Source organism: Epinephelus fuscoguttatus, linkage group LG3 (genome assembly GCF_011397635.1).
Source record: "Epinephelus fuscoguttatus linkage group LG3, E.fuscoguttatus.final_Chr_v1".
NCBI classification, from domain to species: domain Eukaryota; kingdom Metazoa; phylum Chordata; class Actinopteri; order Perciformes; family Serranidae; genus Epinephelus; species Epinephelus fuscoguttatus.
In genome coordinates, this window is record NC_064754.1 from 3,070,684 (window position 1) to 3,097,108 (window position 26,425).

The 26,425-nt window shown below is 42.6% G+C and overlaps 2 protein-coding genes across 2 annotated transcripts in view; both read right to left on the reverse strand.

Annotated features, from left to right (window-relative positions):
* Window positions 1-1,181: 1,181 nt before the first annotated feature.
* actr2a (actin related protein 2a) lies at window positions 1,182-22,040 on the reverse strand. Its single transcript, XM_049572581.1, has 9 exons — window positions 21,921-22,040; window positions 14,490-14,588; window positions 12,998-13,213; window positions 12,784-12,856; window positions 11,845-11,981; window positions 10,606-10,755; window positions 10,350-10,495; window positions 9,022-9,154; window positions 1,182-8,284 (listed from the first exon to the last, which is right to left on the reverse strand). The coding sequence occupies exons 1-9, from the start codon at window positions 21,966-21,968 to the stop codon at window positions 8,114-8,116; spliced, it is 1,173 nt and encodes a 390-aa protein (XP_049428538.1). The 5' UTR covers window positions 21,969-22,040; the 3' UTR covers window positions 1,182-8,113.
* Window positions 11,701-26,425, reverse strand: part of LOC125886369 (equilibrative nucleoside transporter 2-like) — a 162,758-nt gene continuing 148,033 nt past the window's right edge. Inside the window, exon 14 of the transcript XR_007449027.1 lies at window positions 11,701-11,735. The gene's annotated coding sequence lies outside the window, so the exon portion shown is untranslated. The remainder of the gene's footprint in view (window positions 11,736-26,425) is intronic.

Below are 26,425 nucleotides of genomic sequence, written 5' to 3' on the forward strand. Positions count from 1 at the left end.
ATAGCCGGCATCATAAAGACGGCCCACCAACGCCTGCGCTTTTTGAGGAGGCTGAAGCAGGCCGGCCTCAGCCCTGCCGTCCTGACATCCTCCATCACAGTTTGGTGCAGGAACTGCTCTGCGACTGACAGGAAGTCGCTGCAACAAGTGCTTAAATCTGCTAAAAAAAATACCCAGCAGCAGCATCCTTCACTGGAGGACGTTTACATCAGCAGGTGCAGGCGCAGAGCGTCATGTATCATGAAGGACTCCACCCACCCAGCACACGAACTGTTCACCTCCCTCCCGTCAGGCAGAGGGATGTGGACACCTCTCTGCCCTTCCATGTGCCTACATGGAAAGCCTAAGGCAGGGAGAGCAGCAGCCAGGACAGCCCGGGAACAGAGCAGAGCAGCATCACTGACACCTGGACCTGGGTACATGTTCTTTAATATGTTTGAAAGACAATAAACTGAACCTTGAACTTTGAACGTCATCCTACTGAAGAGGTAAATCACAATATTAAATCAAATCACAATCATATAGTTTCATTTTTTAATTAAGTCTCAGTAATGTCCTCAAACAGCTGATCACTGTGGTTTTTAATCAAACCAACAGGAGGAAACAGTGCACTTGTTCGGGACTATTTTCAGTGGCGGATTAATCCACATTTGGTCCTCACGTGCATATTGATGGCAGCATTAAACTAGAGTGCATGTGTTCATGGTGATGAAGGAACATGTCAGTGCAGCAGTGTGTCTCACTGATGTGTTTTAACAACGGAGGAAGAGGAAAAAATATTTTCTGACAAAAAGAAAAACACAGAATATGGTGAAAGGTTTCCTCCTGAACACGTGCAGGCGATGTGATGGCACCAAGGTGAGCTGGAGCTGCTCTGAAGTTTGAATCCCGTTACCATGGAGACCACAGTGTGTGGGAATTCCTCAGTTAGCGCCCAGGAAACTGTCCCACATCAAAAGCAGCAGCTCGGTTGTGCAACAGTGCCCCTCTAAAGCAGCAGGTTTCATCCCATAATGAGACACATACTCTGTCCGTCCTTTGTCGGCTCCAGAGATCCTTACAACTGCACATAAAGAGACCGACTGCTTCTTTCTAAATCTTCCCTTTAATCCCATCTTGGAGAGGACGGTGTCATCGCTATTTAAGACAACAGACATGAAGACACTGCAACACCAGGCGTCTATAAATCACTCTGCTTTATTTAAATCGGCGGTTGGCAGTTATGCTATAAACAAAACATAAAAAGGACGACCAAAAATAATATCCAGCAAGAATAACTGTACTTGGCACTTGATGACCGTGTTTGTCAAGAGGAAATTATACATTTTATATTTATATATGTGAGCAAAGTGCCTCCAATATACACGTAAGAACCCAGACGGAAAACCACAAATACCAGCTTTTACATGGTCTCCATTTCCTGACACCAGATTCTTATTAATATTACAAATAATATTTCAGTAAACCCACACAAATCATATTCTCCTCAAATTCATCTTCAGTACAGCCGAGGCCGAGAAGGAGACGGAGGTGTGGTCATGAGGAAAAAGACAACGGCACGATTTATAATCAGAGGAAATGTTCATTCAAATGGAAAAGGTTCTCTATATATCCTAGCAGAGCGCAGAGTCAGTGTTATAGATGCACAAACATCCCAGAATGATCTCATTGGCTGAAGAGCATATGTTCACTAACTAGCAACAGGCTAGCCTGAACACTGAAGTCCAGCTGCACTGATGAGCTAACAGTTAGCATTGTACAGCAGGAAGCTAATGTTCATAGCTTTCTTGTCTTTTGTTATCAAGTTTTGGTGTTACTTGGCTTTGTTTTGCTCCGCCCACTGAGACTTCTTTCAACCAATGAGATCGTTTATGGTTACAGGAATATATGCGTCATCAGCAGACACTGACTGACTTCATCCACACCTCCTTTCCTTCTCGACCAACACATGGAATAATTTCCTTTCAGACATTTCCATCTTCAAACAGGATGTTTCGTTCTGCCACAAACATCTGACCCAGGACCAGCCAATCAAGTTGTTCATCACACTTTAGTTTGATAGTGATGACTGAACCCAGATCAGCTGCTGAGGCCACAAAGCTTCACTGTGACTACAGCGAACACGGGGAATGATACAGGTCAACAAACAGCTGTACAATCAGACGTATAACAGTCGGTCAGAGAACAGCCTGGTCTCTGAAACAAAAAGCACAGCAATGATCAAAAACATAAAGAGAAGAGAAACGTTATAAAAGAAGAAGCTGAGCTGGAAGCATGGTGCATTTTGGCACAAGAGAAAAAGACGAGCTATGATTCAGGACTGTCATATTCTGTATCACAGTCCTGCATCTCCCACTGAGCGGCTCATTAAACTTGTTATGAAAAGAATGAATACAAACTTTCGTCTTCGTGACCCGTAAAATGGGAAAAATCTGTGCTACACAAGTGTTAAGTAACAAAACACATGAATTCGTTTGACCAAGAAAGGCCTCTTCCACAGAATCAAAAGTGCAGCAAGATTTCTTTTTGAAAGATTTCTGTTTTGAAAAACATTTGGGGAGGAATGTGTCGAGCTGTTATTAACGATCAATCTTCCTGATTGTTTTCTCAAATAATTGTTTGGTCTGTAAATTGTCACAGCGCTACACTTTCCACAGTGTCATCTTTAAATATCTCGTTTAAAACCCAAAGACGTTCAGTTTACTAAGACACAGAGGAGAAAATGTTCACAAATAAGAAGCTGGTACAAAAGAATGTTAGGATTTTTTTTGTTGGGATGTCCCAGTGTGATATCAAAGATTGGTATCGGGTCGATCAAGATATTTCTTAACTGATGATTCAGCTATATTGAGCTTGTTTAACTCCTTTGTTTTACATTCACTGCCACACAGGTGTTTTTACTCACAAAGCTTTCATGCACAGCAACCAAACAAGTGCAGCTGTCAACTCTCCAACTCTCACTGTCCGTCTCTCCTCCACTCCGCTGAGCGCCACACCACTCGCCATAAACGACAGCGTTATTTATTGAAGCCATGAGCACTTGTTTCCTTTCAGCTCAGCGTGTGTGTCTCTTGTGTTTTGCTGTCATCTATGGCGCATGGTGTTTCACAGCAGGCGGGGTAGAGACAGTCCACACTCACTGTGCCACTGCAGGTGCAACAAAAGCTCAGTGAGCAAACAGCCAATGAGGGTAATCATGGGCGGAATAAGAGATAATGGGGCCCTGGGCACAGACATGCAGACGGCCCCACCAACTCTGATACTGAAGAGCGAGACACACTCAGTACGTTAACATCCACAGTGAAGTGGAGCTACAGTTGCAGCACAGCGAGGACATTTAACTGGCCTACTGTCCTTGTCCCAGTATACAAGCACAGGAGGGGAATCCATTTATTGAGCCAAGTATGTCCTTTTTCTGATTGACCTATTACATCACAGACCAAACAATCAAGCGGCGCCACTTTTTTTGAACATTTCCATGTTTTCCTGTCATCCATATATCAGCTGACACAACATGAACTGTGTCTCCTCGTCCATCCAGTTTCTCCATGTTGTTACCGGCTTCTTCTTCTCTTACACATTTAATGCTACTGGATTTCCGGGTCAAAGCCCGGGGTGGAAACTGTGGAGCATGCTCAGAGCGCCTCGGCCAGTTTGGGTCTGACTGACTGTATACATGCAGGAGTCACATGATCTGGGTGTGTTAGTCAGTTTATTACGACTTCAGTTGAACTAACATGTTTACATGTGTCTGGTTTTAGTCGGACTAACACAATAAATCAGTTTTCTCTGATGTCGTGTGAATGTACTGACAGACTTTTTGGTTATTTGGCGTCTGTGGTTTTGTGTCTATTTGTTGTTACTTTGCCTCTTTCTGAAGTTGTCGCAAGTCTGTGTCTCTTTGCAGCTGTTTTGCAACTCCTTTGTAGTTGTTTTGTGTCTCTTTGTGGTCATTTTGCGTCTCTTCCTGGTTGGTATGTGTCTCTTCAAGTGAAATCTTGCAGCCCCGGGCCTGTGCCCGGTGGGCGCATTCAGTAATCTATCTATCAAAGTAATATATTAATCTAATCTGCACAAAAGAAGCAGACAGTTGGTTCAGGTAACTCAGGCAGAGGCTGCACAGCAACACTGGAGAATACTCTCTATAAGGGACAGGGGACAAAGACACCTGACTGGGACATCTCTAATTTTTGGCTTAGAACATGACAGTCAACACTGACAACAGCTGCCGGTTAATTTCTGTCAGTTAACTGATCAGCTAATCTCTGCAGCTCTTTAAATCACTGAGTCCTAAAAGCCTTTCACATGCTCATGCATGGGTCACAAATAACGTGTCAAAATGAGCACGAGAGGAAGTGATGTCATGTTCACATCACAGCTTGTTGGCTGCAAATTGTGTGAAATAGTGCTGCGTTTCAATAGTAGTTCAACATGCCCTCATTGACTCCCTGCTGCCGTCCAAAGTGTCGTTCCAACAGTCTGGAAAAACTGAAGTGAACCTGGTGAGGTCGACCCTCTGAGGGCTGAGGGAGCGAGTGAACAGCGATGGTCACTCCAGAGGTCTTTATCACCCATAACGCATTGCAATTATGCAGATGCAAGAAAATACATCCATGGTTAGGAGCCAGTAATGTACGTAAAAATCTGGTTGCGCCACAGAAGAGGAAGATGAATAACTCTGGAAATAAATAAAATAATAAATAAAATTAAATAAATTCATTATTCAACATGCTTTTCAGTTTCAGATTTACTAACAGGTCTGTATGTATAAGTACACATACAGGTGTACAGATTCACTCGACTATCAGCAGATAGTTTCTCAAGAAAATCTCTGACAGCTTGATATTTAACTGAAAATATATCATAATTAATTGCACTTTATTTAATTTGACTGTTGTACTGCTGTGTAATTTTTTTATTCCAACACTGTAGACGCATGGAAACTTTGCCGTTTTACAAGATATCACACACCAGTAACAATAATTTAAATCATGATACAGATCATAAAATGAAATGTCTTAATCAGAAACTGATGCAGCTAATATTGCAATAATTATTGCAGAGGACACCTTTACTTCACAAAAAGGAGCCTGCGGGTCTATTTGTAAAGCAGAAAAGCAGTACAGCACTAATCCTGCAACTGGCGGTCGATCCTTTATAGCTGGGTGGAGAGTGAATGAGGGAAGGTGTGTTCCAATTAAATCCCCCGCCCGCTTTCCCTTCTCTCTCCAAGTGGCCTCTGTGGGACGTGAGCTGTTACTAAATACCAAAGGGCTGAGGGGAAGTGAATGAGGGCAAGTGGAACTACTACTGAACACAGCGTAGATCTCTGCTCACTGTGGCTGCTTGTGGCTGGAAGTTTAATTACAGCTCAGAGACTTTCATAGGAGAGACCTTTCTCTGTCAGGGTAAATTTTTTGTTACTTTAAAACACACTTAACGTCATTTTCCCACCTCACAGGTCACTATAAAGATTGTTTAACACCCAGTGAGTTCATACTTTTAATATAACTTCCTGTAACAACTGTTAAGAGCTGCTCAGTGATGGAAACGTATGAACTTGATGTATCGATGCAGGACGTTGATACACAGAATGACAGTCCTGCATCAAGACTAAGGAATGACTTTAAGCTTTGTAATCATGACGGAATGGAAACCGTTCTCTCTGCGATGGTTGATTTGTTGGTGGTGAACACATACAGGGAGAAATCAAAACTCTTCTCACCACCACAACGCAAACCTTCCAACACTGTGATTCAGGAAGAGGGCGGGAAAACTAAAACACTTCAAGTTTCACTGAGACGTTTCCCACGCGTTCATCTCACATCTTCATATTTAAGTGGTGTGGAAGATACGAAGCAACACACGTCCCAACAAAGAGAACACGCAGAGATGGACAAATGAGGTGCCGGGTTAAAAATGGCCACCTGCCCTGCACCAACAGTACAGTGACTCATTCCCAAACTTTAAACAGGAAATGTGGGGGGGGGTGTTATTGGATGATCAGTTTGTTAAAAGACACAGTATGTAATGATCTATTTGTTCACACAGCTAATCTCTGTAATGCTCCACACTGTGAGCATTATTTTTAATGCCGGCATCTGTTTTCACAGATTAGGTGGCACATTTTTCACATGGCGAGGGTCTCGTTTTGGAAAGGAACTCAAATGCATCACTAATAATAATAATGATAATCATCATCATCATCCTCGTCTTCAAGTTGGAAACAACCAAGAGCTCTTTCTGGCCTTGCATGAGGGGCACATGTCCCGAAATACCTGCAGCGGAGTTGCTCTAAAAACAAACCAAAAAAAAGGAGGAATATCTGCACTTGATCAAAGTGAACAGTCTGAGCGTGAACAGTCTGACTTTTTTATGCCATGGTTAATGATTTCATCTTAAAGGAACAGTTTGACATTTTGAAAAATACCCTTATTTGCTTTTTTTGGCCGGGAGTTAGACGATCACTCTCATGTCTGTGCCGTTACCATAAAGCCAAGGTTAGCCAGCATGTTCTCATCCCAGCTCCTCAAATATGGACGTTTTCTCGGTGACTTTCACATCTACATACGCTGCACTGGGTATCCTCCTACGTCTGATGTTAACGTTCTGGCACACCTGTCATTTTACGCTGGTTACGTGCGTTGTCTTTTAAAACACACTTTTATTTCTGCAGGCAATGTTCAGCTTCTGCTCGTTAGACACATACTTGTCTTCTTGTCTACTTCCTTGTGCAACAAATGCACGTGGTTAGGTTTGATACAACATCATGATTTGGCTCAACATTGATACAGGAAGTGAACCATCGGGCTCCTGGGTGAAAGTCCAAGCTTTGATTGACCCATCCACCATCTCTCCCACACGGCCTACAGGGACTTTTCAGCTTCTTCTATTACATTGTTATCACTGCCGTTTCAAACTGATGCTGTCTGGCAGCATAATAAAATGCACTGCTCAGGGGTGTATCATAGCAACGCTTTTACCAGATGACAGCTGACGCCACTATAAACTGACTCTGCCCGGAAGTGCACCATACCGCTGTGAAGGGTGCATTTTTGCGTTAGTTTCTGACGCCAATATCACTGACAAAGCGGCGGTATTTGACAACATTGGAAAGAGAACAGGCTCGGTTAGCTTAGCTTAGCATAAAGATTGGAAACTCTGTCCGAAGGTAACAAAATCTGCCGACCAGCTCCTCCAGAGGTCACTGACTGGGTTGTTATATCTAAATTATTTAATCTGTTTATACCACAGTTACACAAACAAGATATTGTTAATGCACTAACTACTGAAATCATTTTAAGTTTCCATGATAGATTAAATAATAAACCGTAGAAACAGATAGAGAAGGTGAGCAGCCTGTATGTAGCCTGAGAGGAGACACTCAGGGCATATAAAGTCCAGATATCAATAAATCTGGCTCTAACACGTGAAGGTGACTCAGGTGAGCTGATCAATACTTTTATCAAATCCTCTCTTGTCTCATCTGCTTTGTGCTGGCTGGCCTGTTTGACAAAGTTTAGAGATTACGTCCTTGCTTTATGTGACGCTAAAAATCCAGTGAGTCATCCGGCCACCTCCAGGTCTCAGAAACCTGCAGCTCGAACATGATGCTCGTGTAAGTAATTTTTTCACATTGGACAGAGCCAGGCGAGCCGTTTCCCCCTGCGTCCAGTCTTTATGCTAGGCCAAGCTAACAGTGTCCTGGCTCCAGGTTTATGTTAAACACACTGATGTGAGTGGCTTCATTCTTGTTATCTCTTTCCAAAAAAAGCAAACGTTTCCTGAAATGTTGGACTATTCCTTCAAACAGAGAACTTTATGGCGCTACCTTGTGCATCTCAAAACATAATTTATCGGGGGGGTTTGTGTTGTGGGCAAATATTCATTAACTCTGTAAACTCTCTGCCCTCGCCATGAGACTTCTTACCCCAGATCCTCCATGCCTCGTTCCCTTCCTCCCTCCTTGCTTTTTAAAAGTGAATGTGAACGGAGGACAGTGTGACCATCCGGACACATCAAGGTAAGCGCCGCATGGGTATCAGCTGAGAGGGTAGATGGAGGGGGCGGCAGGTAGGTTGGGGAGTGGGAAGTGTTTCTGTTTGTTTGTGTTTTATCTGACGGTGACTCCGAGCTTCTCCAGCACTCGCGTCCCTTTCTCCTGGTACTCCTCCCGCGTCATCCAGAAGTTGTCCTTGTCCTTCATGATGTCTGCCAGCACGGCGCCGCCCAGGAACACCATGTGTTTACGCCGAGGGGGGTCCTCTATTCTGATCTTGAATTTCTGCCGGTCGAGATGAGGCGGAAAAGAAGAGCAGAGTGTCAACAGAGAAAAGGAGGAGATAATAATGTGCTGAAACCCCCGCCACCCTGTGAGGTCCCTAAAATAGACTGAAGATTGTCTTTTAATTACAGGTTGGAGGATTTCCCTGAGCGGCTGCAGGAGCAGCAGAGCGCACTTCCTCTAGAGGAACAATGAGATGCTATATTTTCACCTTGTCATCGTGGAACCACGACACAGAGAGACGAGGTGTCCAAGGCATTAACAAGACTGTGGCTTTAGTGATCTCTTGTGGCAAATATGAGAACTGCACATGAAAACTGTAGAGGAAGCAGTGATACGTTCTGTCACTGCTCTTCTCTAACTGATCAACCTGGTCGAGTCAACACAAAAATCCAAAATGAGCTAAAAATCATAGTTGGAAACACACAATGCTTCACTCTCTCTGACTGTGTTTACAACCGTACATAAGCAACATTTCACAACTTTCACCTGGAAAATCTTTCCCCGCCATTCTCTCCTCCAGAAACACATTTTAAAAACACATCATCACAATATGATGTTTCACATAACTAGGAGTTTATTTGATTCGGAGGCACCACACCTAACGCAGCCGTCTGCCACTGATCTGTTGGGGACATTCTGTAACCATCATTTTAACAAATAAGGTGATCAGTGACGTCTTCCCGCGATGCCTCATGTTTTTGTTTTTCGGGGGGTTTTCAGACACCTGTACTCACCGATAGCTTGTCTACGTCTCCCTTCAGCACTCGCTCCAGGTACAGCTGTTTCAGTTCACGCTCCAGGCGGGACGGCAGGCCGGGATACATGGTGGAGCCTCCAGACAGGACGATGTGTTTGTAGAACTCAGACCTGATCAGACAAACACAATCATGTACTGATTATCAAAATTTACTTTTTATTACGTTGCTCCACCCTGGCTGGCTGGGAGAAGTCTGAAACGTGCAATATATAATTTTCTGCCATCAGGTGTCTCAATCAAAAAATAACAAAAGAGGGAGTGATGCCGTCAGTTTCTCCCGGTTAAAATTACCTCAGTGTTCATTGTTCAGGAGGTTTTTACTGAATTATCTGCAGAGGTCTCTTCCCTTCCTAAACTAATGGCCCTGTTTATTTAAACTCGTAAAAACACTGAATACAGCAGTTTGATGCTGCATGTTGGTGTTTCTCCGTCGCTGCTTGACTTGTCAGGAAGGGGTTGCTAGCTTTAAGGAAGTTTTTACCAGGAGCCGAATGATCCACAGAGGCCTCCTCCTCTCTAACTAAACAGACCCAGTGATTTCAACTGGTAAAAACACTGACTGAAGCAGTTTCATGTTAAAAACCAGTGTTTCTCCTTCACTGTTTGGCACAGCAGAGGCTGGAGCCGAGCTGCAGCTGATGTTTGCTCAGCTTGTTTCTCTGATAACTTAAGATCCAGACTTCTAATTACTAAAATCTTTCATCTGGTTAAAACATGAATGTCCAAGATCTAAAATGTGTCATAAAAATGTGGCTTAAAAAGTTGATTCATGACAGGTTCTGACAGACAAGCACGACCCTGACACATAAAGGGGGATATAACATCACTGACAGGAGGCGTTGAGCAACACAGACCGTGTCCTTGATTAAAATGACTGATTTCTTTGGGTTTGAATGTTGTTGGTAACATTTGCAATAACATAAGTACATAACTCAGCAAAATATCTAACATTGGACTTTTGTTTTTAGAAGTTTTAATTCGAAAAAGTTACATATCATGTCTTTAATTAATGTTTCATGACCATCAACACTCGAGTACCGAGTAACCGAGTCATCAGTGACAATCAATGCAAACACTGGACTGTTGGAAATATTTGGAGTTTAAAGATATTATATAAACAATTCAAACTCAATCATATCTCAAAAGTTCAGTATTTCTACTCCAATGTCAGAATTTGTGTCTCATTTAGTGACAAAACGTTTGCTCTTGACATTGTAGTTGGTTTGTGCAATCTGTTAAACAGAAATCTCTCGGACGATCATGTGACTCAAAGAGGAAACTCTCCGTCGTCCCCCGCCAGCTCACCTGGTGTCGATGTCTGCGGCCTGGATGGTGTTGAAGAGCAGCTCGGCCACACCCACCCCCTCCACGTTGATGAGGTGAGGTTGAAACAGAGCCTCGGGGGCTTCGAACCTTTCACCTCCCACCTTGATCACCCTGCCGTCTGGAAGCTGAGGACACACGACAACATCTCTACGTTCAGAAAGGTAACAACATCTTACTACTGTTAAAGAGTCTCTAACTGTGACGTCATTATCAGTGAAGACGCAGTGTCACTGACCGTGTACGACTCGACCAGCACTGTTGTCTCCAGTGCCAGCTTCTGCTCCTGCTCAATGTTATAACCCACGTAGCAAAGCTTCTCCTTCATCATCCTCACCGTCTCAAAGTCTGCTGAGTGGTTGAAGGCGTAGCCTCGCAGCAGCAGCAGCTGGTGGATGGACGGAGATCGTGGTTATCATTTTTATGTTACACAAATACATAACTTGTACATTTTATGAAGAATAAGCAGCTGTGTAAAACAAACAGTTTCCCAGAGATGAGAAACAAAGATGGCGGCGATCAAGAGCTCAAGTTTGACATGACGTTAATTATTCTGACATTTAATTCTGGAGCAGTTTTCTTAAATACTGAATGTTGATTTGATAACAGGGATCTGTCTTTCAGTAACAGATCAGATCACCCTGCGGACAAGAGGTTTGGTCCATTTTACTGATTCATAATTACATCAAACGGCACCACCTTGTGCCGAAAGATGTTTCTGTTTGTTTACTCACACCGTGTGCAATGTCAGAAACATCTTTGGACAACATTTATTTGATGTGTTCCTCTGACCTATACTGCAGCCAGCCACCAGGGGGCAATCAAGACGTTTCAGCTTCACTTTTGGGGAGCCGTGATGTCGTGTCACACACACACAGTCTGTGTTTGAGTACCATTGGTTTACAGTGACATTCAAGGCCTTGACATTAAGCACTGTAACTTCAGACATTGTAAGACTCTATCATCACTCGGTGACACTCTGAACCAACGGTTATTCTGTTTGGAAAAACTTGTGCATTGCTTTTCCTGGTAAAAAGATTATTTTATGTCAAATGATTCATGTCAGGTAGTGTGTTACTGTTACAGCTACAAGCATGTGGACACCCAGGTATTAAACCCATCTGTAACTGTTGAACATTCAGTCATTCATTTGCCGTAACTGCTTATCCTGGTACTGGGTCGTGGGTGGAACTGGAGCCTACCCCAGCTGTCACTGGGCGAGAGGTTCACCCTGGACAGGTCGCCAGACTATCACAGGGCTGACACATAGAGACAGACAACCATTCACACTCACATTCACACCTACGGACAATTTAGAGTCACCAATTAACCTGCATGTCTTTGGACTGTGGGAGGAAGCTGGAGCACCTGGAGGAAACCCACACAGTCAAACAAGGAACCCTCTGTGAGGCGACAGTGCCAATCACGTATCCAATATTATGTTGAACAGGCCATCACTGTGTGCTGCCGGCGGTACCTTGATGAGGTAGCGTGTGATGTCCCTCCCTGCGATGTCAAGGCGTCGGGTCAGGTGGGGCAGCGAGAAGCCCTCGTACACTGGACAGATGTGGGTGACGCCGTCGCCAGAGTCGACCACCACTCCGGTCAGCAGCCCTAAAACAGTAAATTAAAAAGATGTGTTCAGCCCCAGTACTCGTGTACGGTAGGCACATACACTGGTGGGTATGTTTATCCATAATCTACTGCTGTGGAGTGGTCAGCAACAAAACATATTTTAGCCACCTAAAAAAGCCCCAAAAAAAATCAATATCAGTTTAAGTGTATTCAGAATATTTGGACTGCTTTACCTTTCCATCTTACAGTGATTTCTGACATGCAATTAAGCTGTTAAACCGCTGTGTTCAGAGCCAGACTCCACTGAGAAAAACAGTGATTTAACATTGGTGAACACAGGAGCTGCTGGTCTGCTGCTGCCTCGATCAGTGAGTTAGTTTGTGTTATTGTGTACTTTGGCGTCAAACGGTTTAGTTTGGATTCACCAGAGTCACACAATAACACAAACTAACAGACTGCTGGACGCAGCAGTCGACCAGCAGCTCCTGTGTTCAGCGAGCTAAGACTACTGTTTTTGTCAGCGGAGTCTGGTGACTTTGACGAGAGCATAGATGGGGAACTGAAGTTGCTGAGGGTTTCCCTGTCGGATCAGGCTGTCGGACATAAACGTAAAGCAGTGAAAATACTTGATATTGATTTTTTGTTGCTGACCACTCCACAGCAGCACATTGCTTAGCTTCCGTGTCAGACTCCTGTCTGCTCCTCCAAACTGGGAGTGTGCTGACAGACATCTACTGTGTGAGATACACCGACTATAGATATGTGCTTCATACAACCCCACATCAAACAGTCCATAAATCCCTTAAAGTCGTGATCGTAAGTGTTACAGAGAGAAACGAACCTTGAGCGTAGAGCGTGAGGACAGCCTGGATGGCGATATAAACTCCTGTGAACTGGTACGTTTCAAACATCACCTGGCGAGAGAAAAACAGAAAATATCAGTTAACTACAAAAGCACAACGAAGATTTACAGTTTTGTGATTTTGTCACATGTTAAGCATGCACAGTTATAAAATATATTAGGATGACTGTCGGGTGACTCTGCCACAGCCCACCTCTATAATCTTTTCTCTGTTCTTGGTGGGGTTCATGGGCGGCTCGGTCAGAAGGATCTTGCAGTCGCGCGAGTTGATGTTGAGTTTCTCGGGGCCGAACGTGTAGTCCCACAGGTGCTTCATGTCGTCCCAGTTCCTGACGATGCCGTTCTCCATGGGGTAGTTCACCTCCAACATGGAGCGTAGCTCGCTGGCCTCGTCCCCCACCATCAGGTCCTGCGAGAGGTCAGAGGTCAACAGTTCAGCAGACTAAGAGACGTGCTTTGGACCAGCGGTTGTTGGCTCTTAACCTGCTGCTTTTATTCACTATTGTTGGCCAGTGTTTCTGTTTCAGAGGCTCGTAGCAGCTGATTTATCAAATTGTGTCCCTCCTGTCTGACTGAAGTGATGTAAATCATTGAAAATAGCTGCTGCAGTTTGGTTGAGATCTAAACTTACATTAGCATTAGCTAAAATAACCAGAAAAAAAAAACACTTGGAAGACGGCTAAGCTGTTACTAACACTTTTAAGGTGATTTGCTGGGCTCTTTGTAGACATGTGATATGCCAGCGTCCTTTGGCACTCGACTTTTTGGGGGTCATCTTTGCAATTTTTGAACCTATTCCAGACGCTTGACTTTTCCAACATCATGTTAGTGAATCTGTGAGCCCGTGGTCAAACTGTTGCAGTTTTAGTATTGAAGGACTGCTGCTGACTGAGGTGAGATGAGAGTGAGTCGGTGTCACAAACTATCACTAATTTTAAATGTCCCTGTCTGAGAATAACTAAAAATAATTAGCACTAAAGCATAATATATATAAATATAAATATAAAACTGAGCTCTCGAATATTGATCTGGACGTTGATTACCATGGCGCTGATCGAAGCTTCGAAGCATTTAAGACAGCCATGCAAAACTTCCTGCTCTACATTACAGGATCACTTATGTCACTGGTTTCCAACCTGGGGGTCCCAACCCCACTAGGGGTCGATGCAGCTTCACAGGGGTCATGAAGCCCTCTTGATTTTAGGGAATGTAAAAAAAAAAAAAAAAACTTTTCCAAAAAATAATCTGTAGGCTTGTGTCTCAGCATTTCATTCATTTCAGTACGGAAAACTAAATAAAATCATTATTTTTAATGTTTAGATTATTATTCAAGATATAAATTTGAGGACTATTAGGTATTTTTGATTGTTATAACAGAAATAAATAAATAAATAACACACAGTACAGACAGAGAATTGTATAAAAAGTTCCTAAAAATATCATGTCTGAGGTATTTACAGGAAATGATGTTCTCATATTTAATCCCAACTTTTGTTTTACACAAACTTCCTGCAGTTATTGTGTTTACTACTTGGGTCCTGTCCTGTTATTGTTGTGCATGTAATATGAAATATCCCAAAAAGTACACCACTAAGTCAGCAGGGTCATCAGTTTACTCAATGATAGGGAAGGGGTCCCTTAATAAAAAAGGCTGGAAACCTAACTTGTGTTATCGAAGGCCTAACTTTGTTCTGTTTTCCACCAGCCGTCCTCGTGAAGAACTCAGTGTTAGCTGGGAAGATGTGCTCGGGGAAGTTGGAGCCTGCATAGCCACACTTGACAAACTAAAAGAAGAAAAAAAACAAAATCACATGTTACCATATTTAAGGTAGCAAAGCAATAGCACATGTTGCTCTGTGTTCTCTGTCTGTAACTTATGCTGTTGCCTGTCTCGGACAGGACACTCCTGAAAAGAGATTTTTAATTTCAAGAGGTTATATGATCATTAGAGTAGCTCAGATACTGACACCAGCACCAGAAATACTGCTGATAGTGTTTAAAACACTGGAACGGGTATCAGATCGGTGCATAGATTCACATAGTCCCTGATACCTGACCAAGCGTCGGTGACTTAGTGGATAGAGCAGGCGCCCCATGTACAAGGCTGTTGCCGCAGTGGCCCAGGTTCGACTCCAGCCTGTGGCCCTTTGCTGCATGTCACTCCCTCTCTCTCCCCCTTCACGCTCTTCTGTCCTATTGATTAAAGGCTTAAAAATGCCTAAAACATATCTTAAAAAAAAAAAACCTGAGAGTTTTTACACCTGGATTAATCAATAGTGCTCCCAGAAAAATTCTTCTTCGCCGCCCTAAAACTGTAGCCGACTGTGCTCTCAGTCGTGCTGTGCAGCCACTGGCAGCTACTGTTTCAGAGCAGCGAAGAAGAACTGATTTACAGTAAATAGTGTAACATTAGCTGTTAGCAAGATGTCAGCAGTTTGGCAATATTTTACACTGGAAAGTCCCACCAGTAAAAAAAAAGTAAAAAGCAATGTGTTCAGAATAGGGCTGCAACTAACGATTATTTTCATTGTCGACTAATCTGTCGATTATTTCTTCGAGTCCATTTTCTTCGACTAATCATTTTATCGAAAAATGTGTTAAAATGTTGAAAAATGTCGGTCTGTCTCTCCCAAACCCCAAAATGATGTCTTCTAACATCTTGTTCCGTACTCACGCCAAAGGGTTTTAGTTCACCGTCATGGGAGAGTGTGTAAAGCTGCCAATATCTGAACGTAAGAAGCTGCAGTAAGAGTATTTTGGGTACTTTATAGTACTTTTCTATGAAAAATGACTCAAACCAATTAGTCGACTGCTAAAATAGTCACCGATTATTTTAATAGTTGACTAGTCATAGATTAGTCAACCAATCATTGCAGCCCTAGTTTAGAAATAGAAAGGTTGTCAATGTTGACACCAGCAGTCTTTTTAAACCATGCCATACAACAACAATGGCAATCATATCACATTCATACAGAGTTAGGACAATATATAGCTTTTTAATTTATTTATTTTTTATGCAAGGCATCAGATTGGTATTTGGTATTGCCAATACAGAGGTTACTCGGCTTGAATCAGTAATGGGGAAGCAAAATTGTGTCAAATGATCATATCTACGGAGAATAAAGCACTGAGGCTGAAACTACACGAGTTTTATCTATAAATGCTAATGCTCATTAACAAACATCCATTTAAGGCTTGTGAGTAATCTAAGTACATTGTTCAGATGGCTTATGGATTGATTCATCTGTGCATGGCTCCGTCTTTTCCCTCACAAACCAAACCCGGCCTGCCAAACAACACACTTCCTGCAGTGTTTCTTCTTTTTCTCCAATTGCTAAAAGTTCATTGTTAATAAAATGTAAAAATCAGATGTAGTCTTCTGACCCTCTCCGTCAACAAGCATTGATAAAACACATAATAAACACTTTCATTCATGTCTGTTCCTTATGCGAGAATGCTCTTGTTGTGAAGCACATGCAGGAAGTGAAGTGATATCACCAACAGCTTTACAGCTCAGCGTCGGCTTTCCACAGTAAAACAGCTGAGCTGAGCAGGAAACTGCATTTTAAGTGCTCATGTCTGGTCAGTGTCTGATCTGCTTAGTAAGTTCAGCACAGTGGCCGATGCGAATATCCAACACATCAAATCTATGCGTCTCTAACCTCAGCAATAATAAATGAGATGAATGAGATGATGAATCTTCGCCCAGTTCACAATGTTTTTATTTCAGAAAATGGATCAGATGTGTCACGATTGGCATTAACCTCTTGCACACACCTAAAATGACATACCCAAATTAAAATGACTGTAGCTTCTGAACCGCTCTGACTACATGCATGCATGAGGTCTTGCCAGAAAGAAAACTCCCTGAAGTTTCTTGTGAGAGTGTCAGAAACACTCTAGGTGATACAGAGACAGAGTAATGGGCCTCTGAAGTCAGTAAAAAATTGAAGATTTTGCCTAAAATAAACTAAAAAATGTGTTTCAGGATGAATAACTGTCTGTGGCTTCATCTGAGCAGATAAATGACACTGTGGGGCTGTAGGCACACTATCAGTGAACAACAATGACTGCTCCAAGTATGACCATTCTACAGTGTTTTTACCATGAAAAGATCCAGGCAGAGCTCCAAATGACAAGAGCGCTAACTCTGCTTCAAAACAGTACTACCAGTGATCAAACAACACTCAGCCAGCTTCAAACATTGTACCTTATTGAAATCAGGTGTGATTATGATAGTTGATGTTGTTTATGACACAGAAACACCATAAAATATCACCAAATAAAGCCATATGAAACGTGAAAGTTATGATCCCACTTTCTAGACGGTATATCTCAGCCAAAAATAGTGGTAGGAGTGAGACTCTTACCTTTTATAAAAGATCTAAGCCCCCCCCCCCAACAGCTCCACATAAGATCACAAGTAATCCTTTAACTTTTCCTGTCGAAAAACAGCATGACATGACTTGTCACCACTCATCGCGTTTTTGGATTTTGTGTGTTTAGGCTGCTCTGGTGCGAAATACATAAGAAATAAAAGAAAGACTATGTTATTTTTGAAAAGTTGAGAGCTTCCTGAATCTGGCAATAGCAAACATCACATGGTTTGATGACGTAGTGCGCCTGGGAGATACCGGCCCAATCCCAAACCGGCCCCTATCCCCTTGCCCTATTCACTCCCCCTCCGTTTGCGCAGTCACGCGGAGCTCCGCCATATTAAGGGCCGTCCCAAACCAATTATCGCTGAGTGCGAGTGAACTGCTCAGCCCTTAGATAGCAGGGGACCGTCCCAAGTCTCTTATTTTTATAGTGCTACTGCTAGCTCCTCGCTTGAATCAGAAGTCGTTCAAGGTCCGCCATCTTCTAGGCCGTCCCAAGTCTCTTATTTGTGCAGCGAGGAGCTAGCGCTAGGAGCTAGCAGCAAGCTTTAAGCAGCTACGAGCTAGGATGGTCGAGAGCTTCCTATCCGGAAGAGTTTTTCAGCTGAATGCCATGATGTATAAATACGCGCCCTCTACATCTGGCACATTTCAACGAGATGGCGGAGAAGCAGTACAAGAGTAAGTACCCGTTACATGCATTCTTTGCAATGGATTGCTGATTGTGTTGAATGGTGGTGAGTTAATTGAATGATAGTGCTCATCACAGTGACAGCGGAATAGCAGGGCTACAGACCATTCTGTAATTGCACAAACTTGGACAAATGACTCATTAACAATGGTAATACATGCAAAAGTGTGTGACCAGAGTCGCCGTCATCAGGAATGGACGTCGTTTCATGCCTCTTAAACCGACAATGCTCGCTCATCGCTCCTAGCGCTAGCTCCTCGCATTTTTTCCTAGGCGGGAGGGGCTAAACAGCTAGCAAAGTTGGCTAGGTAAGATAACTAGCAGTAATTTAAGAGACTTGGGACGGACCCCAAGTGTGCATCAGTGCAGGCTTCTGATGAGGCCAGCAGGAAGTGCAACATCACAATGGAGGAAACAAGAGTTACGTCTTTCTACTTTGTAAAATATTTTCGATCAAACACACACACTTGTTTTCCTCACACTGACTTTACAGTCTCACACAAAGTCACAGAATGTTTGGTGTCAAAAGATGAAAACCTACATGTCTTATGCTTAAATAAACTATTTAAAACTGTCTAAAAAATTCCTCATCCCATTCTCATGATTTTTAAAAAAATATATATATAATTAGGTGTTCACAGGGACAGGAGAAAAAACAAAGCAGTTAATCGATCTACGAATTAAAAATGAGTGTCTCTTCACTAAAAAGAGGAATGCTGCAAAGCAGGGATGGGAGTAAGATTGCCCAGATTAATTAATGAGGTTCATCTGTGAATGTGTAAACTGTGTTTAGAATATATGAACAAGTTAATTACTTTGATTACACTGCACTGTATCTCTTATCTGACTTATTCAAACTTATTTTTAATTTAACTCATTTTAATTAATTAAATGTTTTTCTTAATAGCCTGTCGCTCTATTTTGCTTTCACAAAGTGTCTGTCGGTATCCATGGTTACATCTGCTTCATTCTTCCGGTAGAGTGGTGAGGGCGTCCCATGGTTTGGCTTCTCTTTCATACACTTCCCCTTAATCAGGAGTGCCCTCCGCAGCTGTGAGTGTAACTTCATTTGGAGTGACACTCGGTAGAAAAGTGGTAGTGGGTAGGGTGTGGTTTGGGATTGGGCCACCATTTATCAGAGGGAGGGAGTGAGGACATCGGCGTCCGGGCGGAGTTAGAGAGGTTAAAAGTACAACAGTTTTCAATCGATGCATTTATTGTTTGTTTTATCTCTAACACTAAAAAGTCCCGGAGCAGCTCTCTTCAGGTATTTAACCAGGAGCAAACAGACTTGTAGTTTATGATTTATAAAATGTGTAGGCAGTGTAAATGCAGTGATGGAATGTGCGTATAAATTCAAATTACTTGTAATTTACTCGAGTATGTCCATTTTATGCATCTTTATACTATATACTTCACTGCTTTTCTTATTTTGTCTGGCAGCTTTATACCTCTCAGATGACAGTTTTTCATCCCCATCCTGTCCACTGAAGGAGTGTTTAAGTCTCCTCATTGCCTTGGTCTTATTCTTAAGGAATCCCTGGACTGTTGCACAAAAGACCTCAGCAACCAAAGCAAGGTAAATAAAACTTAAGGTACCTGTGACTCTATCTTTACTGCAACATATCCGGTTTATGGTGATAAATGGGAAAAACGAACACACTCCAATGGATACATTTTTGATTTCACACTATAGATTTGACCGAATTAATGTTGGTTGCATTTCCTCCTGAAGTCAATTCAATTTCAGCCAATCAATTTTACATCCCTCTGTCCTTTGGACCCTCACAGTGGATAAGGAAAAACTCCCCAAAAAACCCTTTAACAGGGGAAAAACGGTAGAAACCTCAGGAAGAGCAACTGAGGCGGGATCCCTCTTCCAGGACGGACAGACGTGAAATAGATGTCGTACAGAACAGATCAGCATAATAAATTAACAGTAATCCATATGACACAGAGAGACAGAGACAGAGAGAGACAGAGAGAGAGAGACACAGAGAGAGAGATGCAGGACAGACGGTAATGACAGTAGCTTACAACAACATTAATGAAAGTAATAATATTATAATTATTAGGGGTGTAACGATACATCGATCCACCTCGATACATCGATTCATTGATTAACGATCTGATTATATGGATGCAAAATGAAAACATCGATCCATATCGTCATCTTAAAGATACACATTTTTTTTTAAATTCACATAGCACGTCTGTGTCACCATTTCTGGACAAGTACACCTCCGCTCAAACAACAAACAGAGCTCAGAAATAAAATGGTCAAATCATATTCTAGTTGTTTTTGTGAGTTGATGTAAATGATTGTGTTAGATGGGCATATGATATCGCGTCATATTGATCGCAGGCTCCTGAATCGAATCGAATCAAAATCGTATCGTGACAGACTTTGTGATATCGGCAAACATCGTATCGTCATCCAAACAAATCGATATAATATCGTATCGTGATGAAGCTGGTGATTTACACTCCTAATAATTACAGTTCTGGCTACTGTGGTACAATATGTTGAAAGTATATATTAATATCTGATAGTATACATGTGTGACAATAATCATGTGTGTATAATAACAGTAGAAGTTTGACTAATGACTAATGATAACAGCAGCATTAGGAGGCATCCGGCAGGACCACGGCAGCAGCACAACCACACACATCATGCTATCCAGGCACCGCTGTGATACGAGTTATCCTGAGAGACAGCGGAGCACAAAGGCTCTGGAAGTCGTTTTCTGTTTCCTGTTTCCTGGTATTTGGAGCTCAACTTTAGTTTTAATTAGGTCCTTTCTGTGACTGTATTCCTCCTGACATATAATCTCTTCCTCCTGGCGTATAATCTCTTCCTCCTCTGACCAATTTGGTTTTCTTGTCTTCTTTTCTTCACTATCTAACTATGAACCAACTCTGAGACAATAACAGGCATCACAAGCGCGAGTCTAGGCAAACAAACAATCTCCATGGAGACTTGTACTGTAGTAAAATCTCTTTTAATACAGTAAATGAGTTTTTCCTCAACAAAGGAAACCTTTTAAGGGATTCTGTGCAACTGTGTGAGTCCCTCAGCTCAGGAGAAATTAAGCCTTAAGTGTCATACTGAAGCACTGTGTAAATGTTGATGCAAACTGGTGGAAGCTGCAGCAGATCTGACAAGTTTCCTTACATGGAAAGAACTGCTTCAACTTCCGCAACCGATGTCTCCTGTCTGCCGATTGGTCCGTTTGATTTAGATGAATTAATTTAGCATTTCATAAAGCTGCGACTGACAAACACGACCATTTAAAGACATGCTTACATCTGTACTGTGTCAACAAATACTGCACTTTAGTGACGCGGGCAGCGCCATTTGAACTGCCTACTGACTTATCATAATTAACTGGAAAGTAAAGAACAATAGTGAGTCCGTTAAGTAGAAACAAAAGCCAAATCTTTCTGGTAACTCGTCCTTTCAGCTGGTGTCTGCTGGTTCTGCTTTAAATTCTAGATATGTAATACACAGCGCTAAGGACGCGAAGCTAGCTAGCGTGGCTAATGCTAACCGCTGTTTCGCAAATTACATGAATTTGCTTTATGACTTCAATAATTAAACTACACAGTAAACCTAAGATGCTTAAATGATGTGTGTTTACTCGACGGGACTGTTGTTGTGGTGTTTAGTTTGACTGTGCAGCAGCTAACTGTCACTGCACACGTTAACGTTTCCAAAGTTACTAACCAAAGCTAACTCAAACAGCTAAACTAACCGTTAGCTCCCAGGTTCAACACGACTCTGTGTCAGGGAGTTTCTTGACTAAAAGACAATGTGAAGCCGATAAGTGTGAGTAGTAGCAGGGCTGAAATCTGCCAGCTGTAGCTCTGCTGCAGATGAATGAGCTGAATCCAGCTGACAGACACATTCCTCACACCCAGACATGCTAACGCGTTAGCCTGTTAGCTCCCTGTTACTTCCTGTTTCTACTCTTCCCGTCAAACTGCACCGCCGGTGCACCGAGAGCGACAGATTTAACGGCGCCGTCTGGTCTCAAACTTACCCCGGTTCCATTGTCACAAACCACGACTTTTCTGCCTTGACTGTCCATATTTTGTTCACTGAATCCGGCGGCAGCAGCAGCAGCCTCCCCCTGCCTGCACTCTGACGTCAAGCTAACAGACCGGCGGAAGTAACACAGCCAACACTTCAGGTGTGGTTCCTTCAAAATAAAAGCGTCGTCTCCACAAAGTTGGAAGTCTCACGTTATTTACTGTCACATGCACAAAAATTACAGAGAAGCAGCCGTAGGCAGTGAGAATTTGAGGCTCCCTTCGATAATGCTCATAAAATATGTGTAAAACTGCAACGGAATGAAACAGATATAAGATAGTGCGTTAAAATACAGGGACAAAATATGAGATAAATTATAGGCTATATAAATGAAATGTGTATATATATACAGTACAGGCCAAAAGTTTGGACACACCTTCTCATTCAATGCGTTTTCTTTATTTTCATGACTATTTACATTGTAGATTCTCACTGAAGGCATCAAAACTATGAATGACCACATGTGGAGTTATGTACTTAACAAAAAAAGGTGAAATAACTGAAAACATGTTTTATATTCTAGTTTCTTCAAAATAGCCACCCTTTGCTCTGATTACTGCTTTGCACACTCTTGGCATTCTCTCCATGAGCTTCAAGAGGTAGTCACCTGAAATGGTTTCCACTTCACAGGTGTGCCTTATCAGGGTTAATTAGTGGAATTTCTTGCTTTATCAATGGGGTTGGGACCATCAGTTGTGTTGTGCAGAAGTCAGGTTAATACACAGCCGACAGCCCTATTGGACAACTGTTAAAATTCATATTATGGCAAGAACCAATCAGCTAACTAAAGAAAAACCAGTGGCCATCATTACTTTAAGAAATGAAGGTCAGTCAGTCCGGAAAATTGCAAAAACTTTAAATGTGTCCCCAAGTGGAGTCGCAAAAACCATCAAGCGCTAAACTGGCACACATGAGGACCGACCAGGAAAGGAAGACCAAGAGTCACCTCTGCTTCTGAGGATAAGTTCATCCGAGTCACCAGCCTCAGAAATCACAAGTTAACAGCAGCTCAGATCAGAGACCAGATGAATGCCACACAGAGTTCTAGCAGCAGACCCATCTCTAGAACAACTGTTAAGAGGAGACTGCGCCAATCAGGCCTTCATGGTCAAATAGCTGCTAGGAAACCACTGCTAAGGAGAGGCAACAAGCAGAAGAGATTTGTTTGGGCCAAGAAACACAAGGAATGGACATTAGACCAGTGGAAATCTGTGCTTTGGTCTGATGAGTCCAAATTTGAGATCTTTGGTTCCAACCGCCGTGTCTTTGTGAGAAGCAGAAAAGGTGAACGGATGGATTCCACATGCCTGGTTCCCACTGTGAAGCATGGAGGAGGAGGTGTGATGGTGTGGGGGTGTTTTGCTGGTGACACTGTTGGGGATTTATTCAAAATTGAAGGCACACTGAACCAGCATGGCTACCACAGCATCCTGCAGCGACATGCCATCCCATCCGGTTTGTGTTTAGTTGGACGATCATTTATTTTTCAACAGGACAATGACCCCAAACACACCTCCAGGCTGTGTAAGGGCTATTTGACCAAGAAGGAGAGTGATGGAGTGCTGCGGCAGATGACCTGGCCTCCACAGTCACCGGACCTGGACCCAATCGAGATGGTTTGGGGTGAGCTGGACCGCAGAGTGAAGGCAAAGGGGCCAACAAGTGCTAAACACCTCTGGGAACTCCTTCAAGACTGTTGGAAAACCATTTCAGGTGACTACCTCTTGAAGCTCATGGAGAGAATGCCAAGAGTGTGCAAAGCAGTAATCAGAGCAAAGGGTGGCTATTTTGAAGAAACTAGAATATAAAACATGTTTTCAGTTATTTCACCTTTTTTGTTAAGTACATAACTCCACATGTGTTCATTCATAGTTTTGATGCCTTCAGTGAGAATCTACAATGTAAATAGTCATGAAAATAAAGAAAACGCATTGAATGAGAAGGTGTGTCCAAACTTTTGGCCTGTACTGTATATATATATATATATATATATATATATATATATATATATATATATATATATATATATATATATATATATATATATATTTATATATACATATATTTATATAATAATCACCCTCTCAGGGGGGTATCTGTGTCATCCTCAAGCTCAGGTCCTCTACCAGAGGCCTGGGAGTTTGAGGGTTATTTATAGGGTGACCATATTTTGATTTTGATACTCACAGTTTACTCAAAGATGCCTTATAATTTTAATATATTTAAAGTTTATATGTATAGATAGAAAATTCAGTTAGGCCTATATTACAAAATAATATCTCTGAGAGACAGAAATTCAGATAGGCCCCTATAGATAGGGGACACATACACACACGAGAGTGTGGCTACCTGATCCGAGCCCGACGTGTGGGGCCAGGTTCGGTCAAAAATGTATAAATTGTATTCGGGCTCGGGTCGGATTCGGTCAGCTTTCAGTGAAAATGTAGTGTAAAAATAAATAAAATCCTTTTGTCTGTCCTGTTTATTGCTTGGGCACTGTTATTTACGTGACAACACCTGAACAGAACACACACACACACACACACACACACACACACACACACACACACACATTGGTTGTTTGTTTCTACCTCTCCCCTCGCTGGAAGCCTCAGACCTCCCACAGTCCGCTCCCGTCTCAAACACAGATGTCTCCCTCCCAGCGGAGCACGCCATAACCATAACAACTGTGTGACACAAACTCAGTGCTTTAGTCATTAAATAATGTTGGGCTCGGTTCGGTTTCGGACATAACAAAATAGAGTGACTGTCGGGTTCGGACAAAAATCTCTAACACACACACACACACACACACACACACACACACACACACACAAGGAAAACCGGACATTATCATCAATTTATAAACACCCCCTGGACTCCCCGGACAGGACGTGAAAAGTGGTGTCCGGGCAAAAGAGGATGTTTGGTCAGCCTATATATATATACATTGGAAATCCAGATGCCCCGCCACAGTGCCTTAGGTACCACTACTGTGGGATAAGTTCAAAGTCCAATCACAAGAGGGTGAGTGAGTGACACTCACCCTCTTGCCAAGCAAAACAAATCATTCAGCACGCTGTGTGAGTACAGATTTCAACCAGCAGCAGAAACGAAAGGCGAATCCTGCCAGTTGTGGGTTGAACGGGGGTCACAGACGCCATATTCCTGTCAAATACGCCGCAAGATAAGGCTTACAGGGAAGTCCGGCTCCAGTGTCCAATAATTTCCTCTTTGTTGATTTCATGACTGCCCAGAAATACCTGAACAGCCGAGCCGTGGCGGCACACAGGTGTGATGTGTCACATTTCAGTCTTTGTGGCAGGTAACGGCCCACAAACCTCACCGCACTTTAGGGACTGTTCTTTACTTATGAAGGGACTGTTCTTTACTTGTCAGGGGAGGAGGGTGGCTGGTTGATTTTTATTTTATTTATTTATTTTTATTTTGATGCCTCCTATGTTAATCACTTATTGATGCTGTTTTTGAAGTATGAATAAGTCAATAAGTAATTTATTCCATTGACCAAGGTGCCTCTTGCCTAGGGCCCCCAGAGTGTCTTGAAACAGCCCTGAATCAAATGCAGCATATACCAAGGTGATGCACTGTCCCCGCCACTGTTCTGCATAGGCCTGAACTCCCTCAGTCAGATCATCACCAAGAGTTGATACTGATACCAGTTCTGGAGTGGAGCAACCATCAGTCACCTCCTCTACATGGATGACATCAAGCTTTGTGCCAGGAGTGAGCGAGATATAGATTCACTGATCCACCTCACCAGGATCTACAGCAAGGACATAGGGATGTCATTCAGACTAGATAAGTGTGGTCGGATGGAGTCCAATAGAGGGAAGACGATCAGAACCGAGCAGAGCATGTGAGCGGAGCGGAGCGGGTGAAAATTTCCGCTCCTCGCTCGCAGACCTGTGACTTTGCGCCGCTCGTCCGCTCCGCTTGGTTCTGCGCATTCTTCGCTCCGCTCCGGTCCACTCCACTGCGTCGTACTACCCTAACCTGTAATCCTTTATTCACAAATAAAACATGAGCTTAGCAGATATGATTCTGTCTTTCCCCAGGCTACGTAATTTCATTTCATTTAAAAAATACCACAACCCAACTCAACTAAGACATAAAGGTAATATTTCGTTTTTAAGCCAACAAAAACAGTGAGACCATAGGTTATTAATTTTAAACGTTTTATTTTTAAACCAAGAGAGACAAAACTGAGAAAACTGAGCAGAACTAGAGCTCCCAAAATTGTCGTCAATCTTCTAAAAGACCTGAGCAGCCACAAATATCTAGAAATTATTTCTCTCAGACTATGCCTGTCCTACACCGTAATGAAAATACAAAGTCATTATAAAATTAAATTAATCAATAGGCATTGTCAACTCAAATATATAGGCTACAAAATGCAAGTCATCCCAGTTTTAAAACTAAATAAACTATTAGGCC

Coding starts and splice junctions, on each gene's coding strand:
- actr2a (XM_049572581.1), bottom strand. CDS start 21,968: ATGGACAGTCAAGGCAGAAAAGTCGTGGTTTGTGACAATGGAACCGGG. Junction 12,857..12,997: donor ACAGAGAAAAGATTATAGAG/GTGGGCTGTGGC, acceptor TTCTCTCGCCAG/GTGATGTTTGAAACGTACCA. Junction 10,756..11,844: donor TCACACGCTACCTCATCAAG/GTACCGCCGGCA, acceptor TCCATCCACCAG/CTGCTGCTGCTGCGAGGCTA.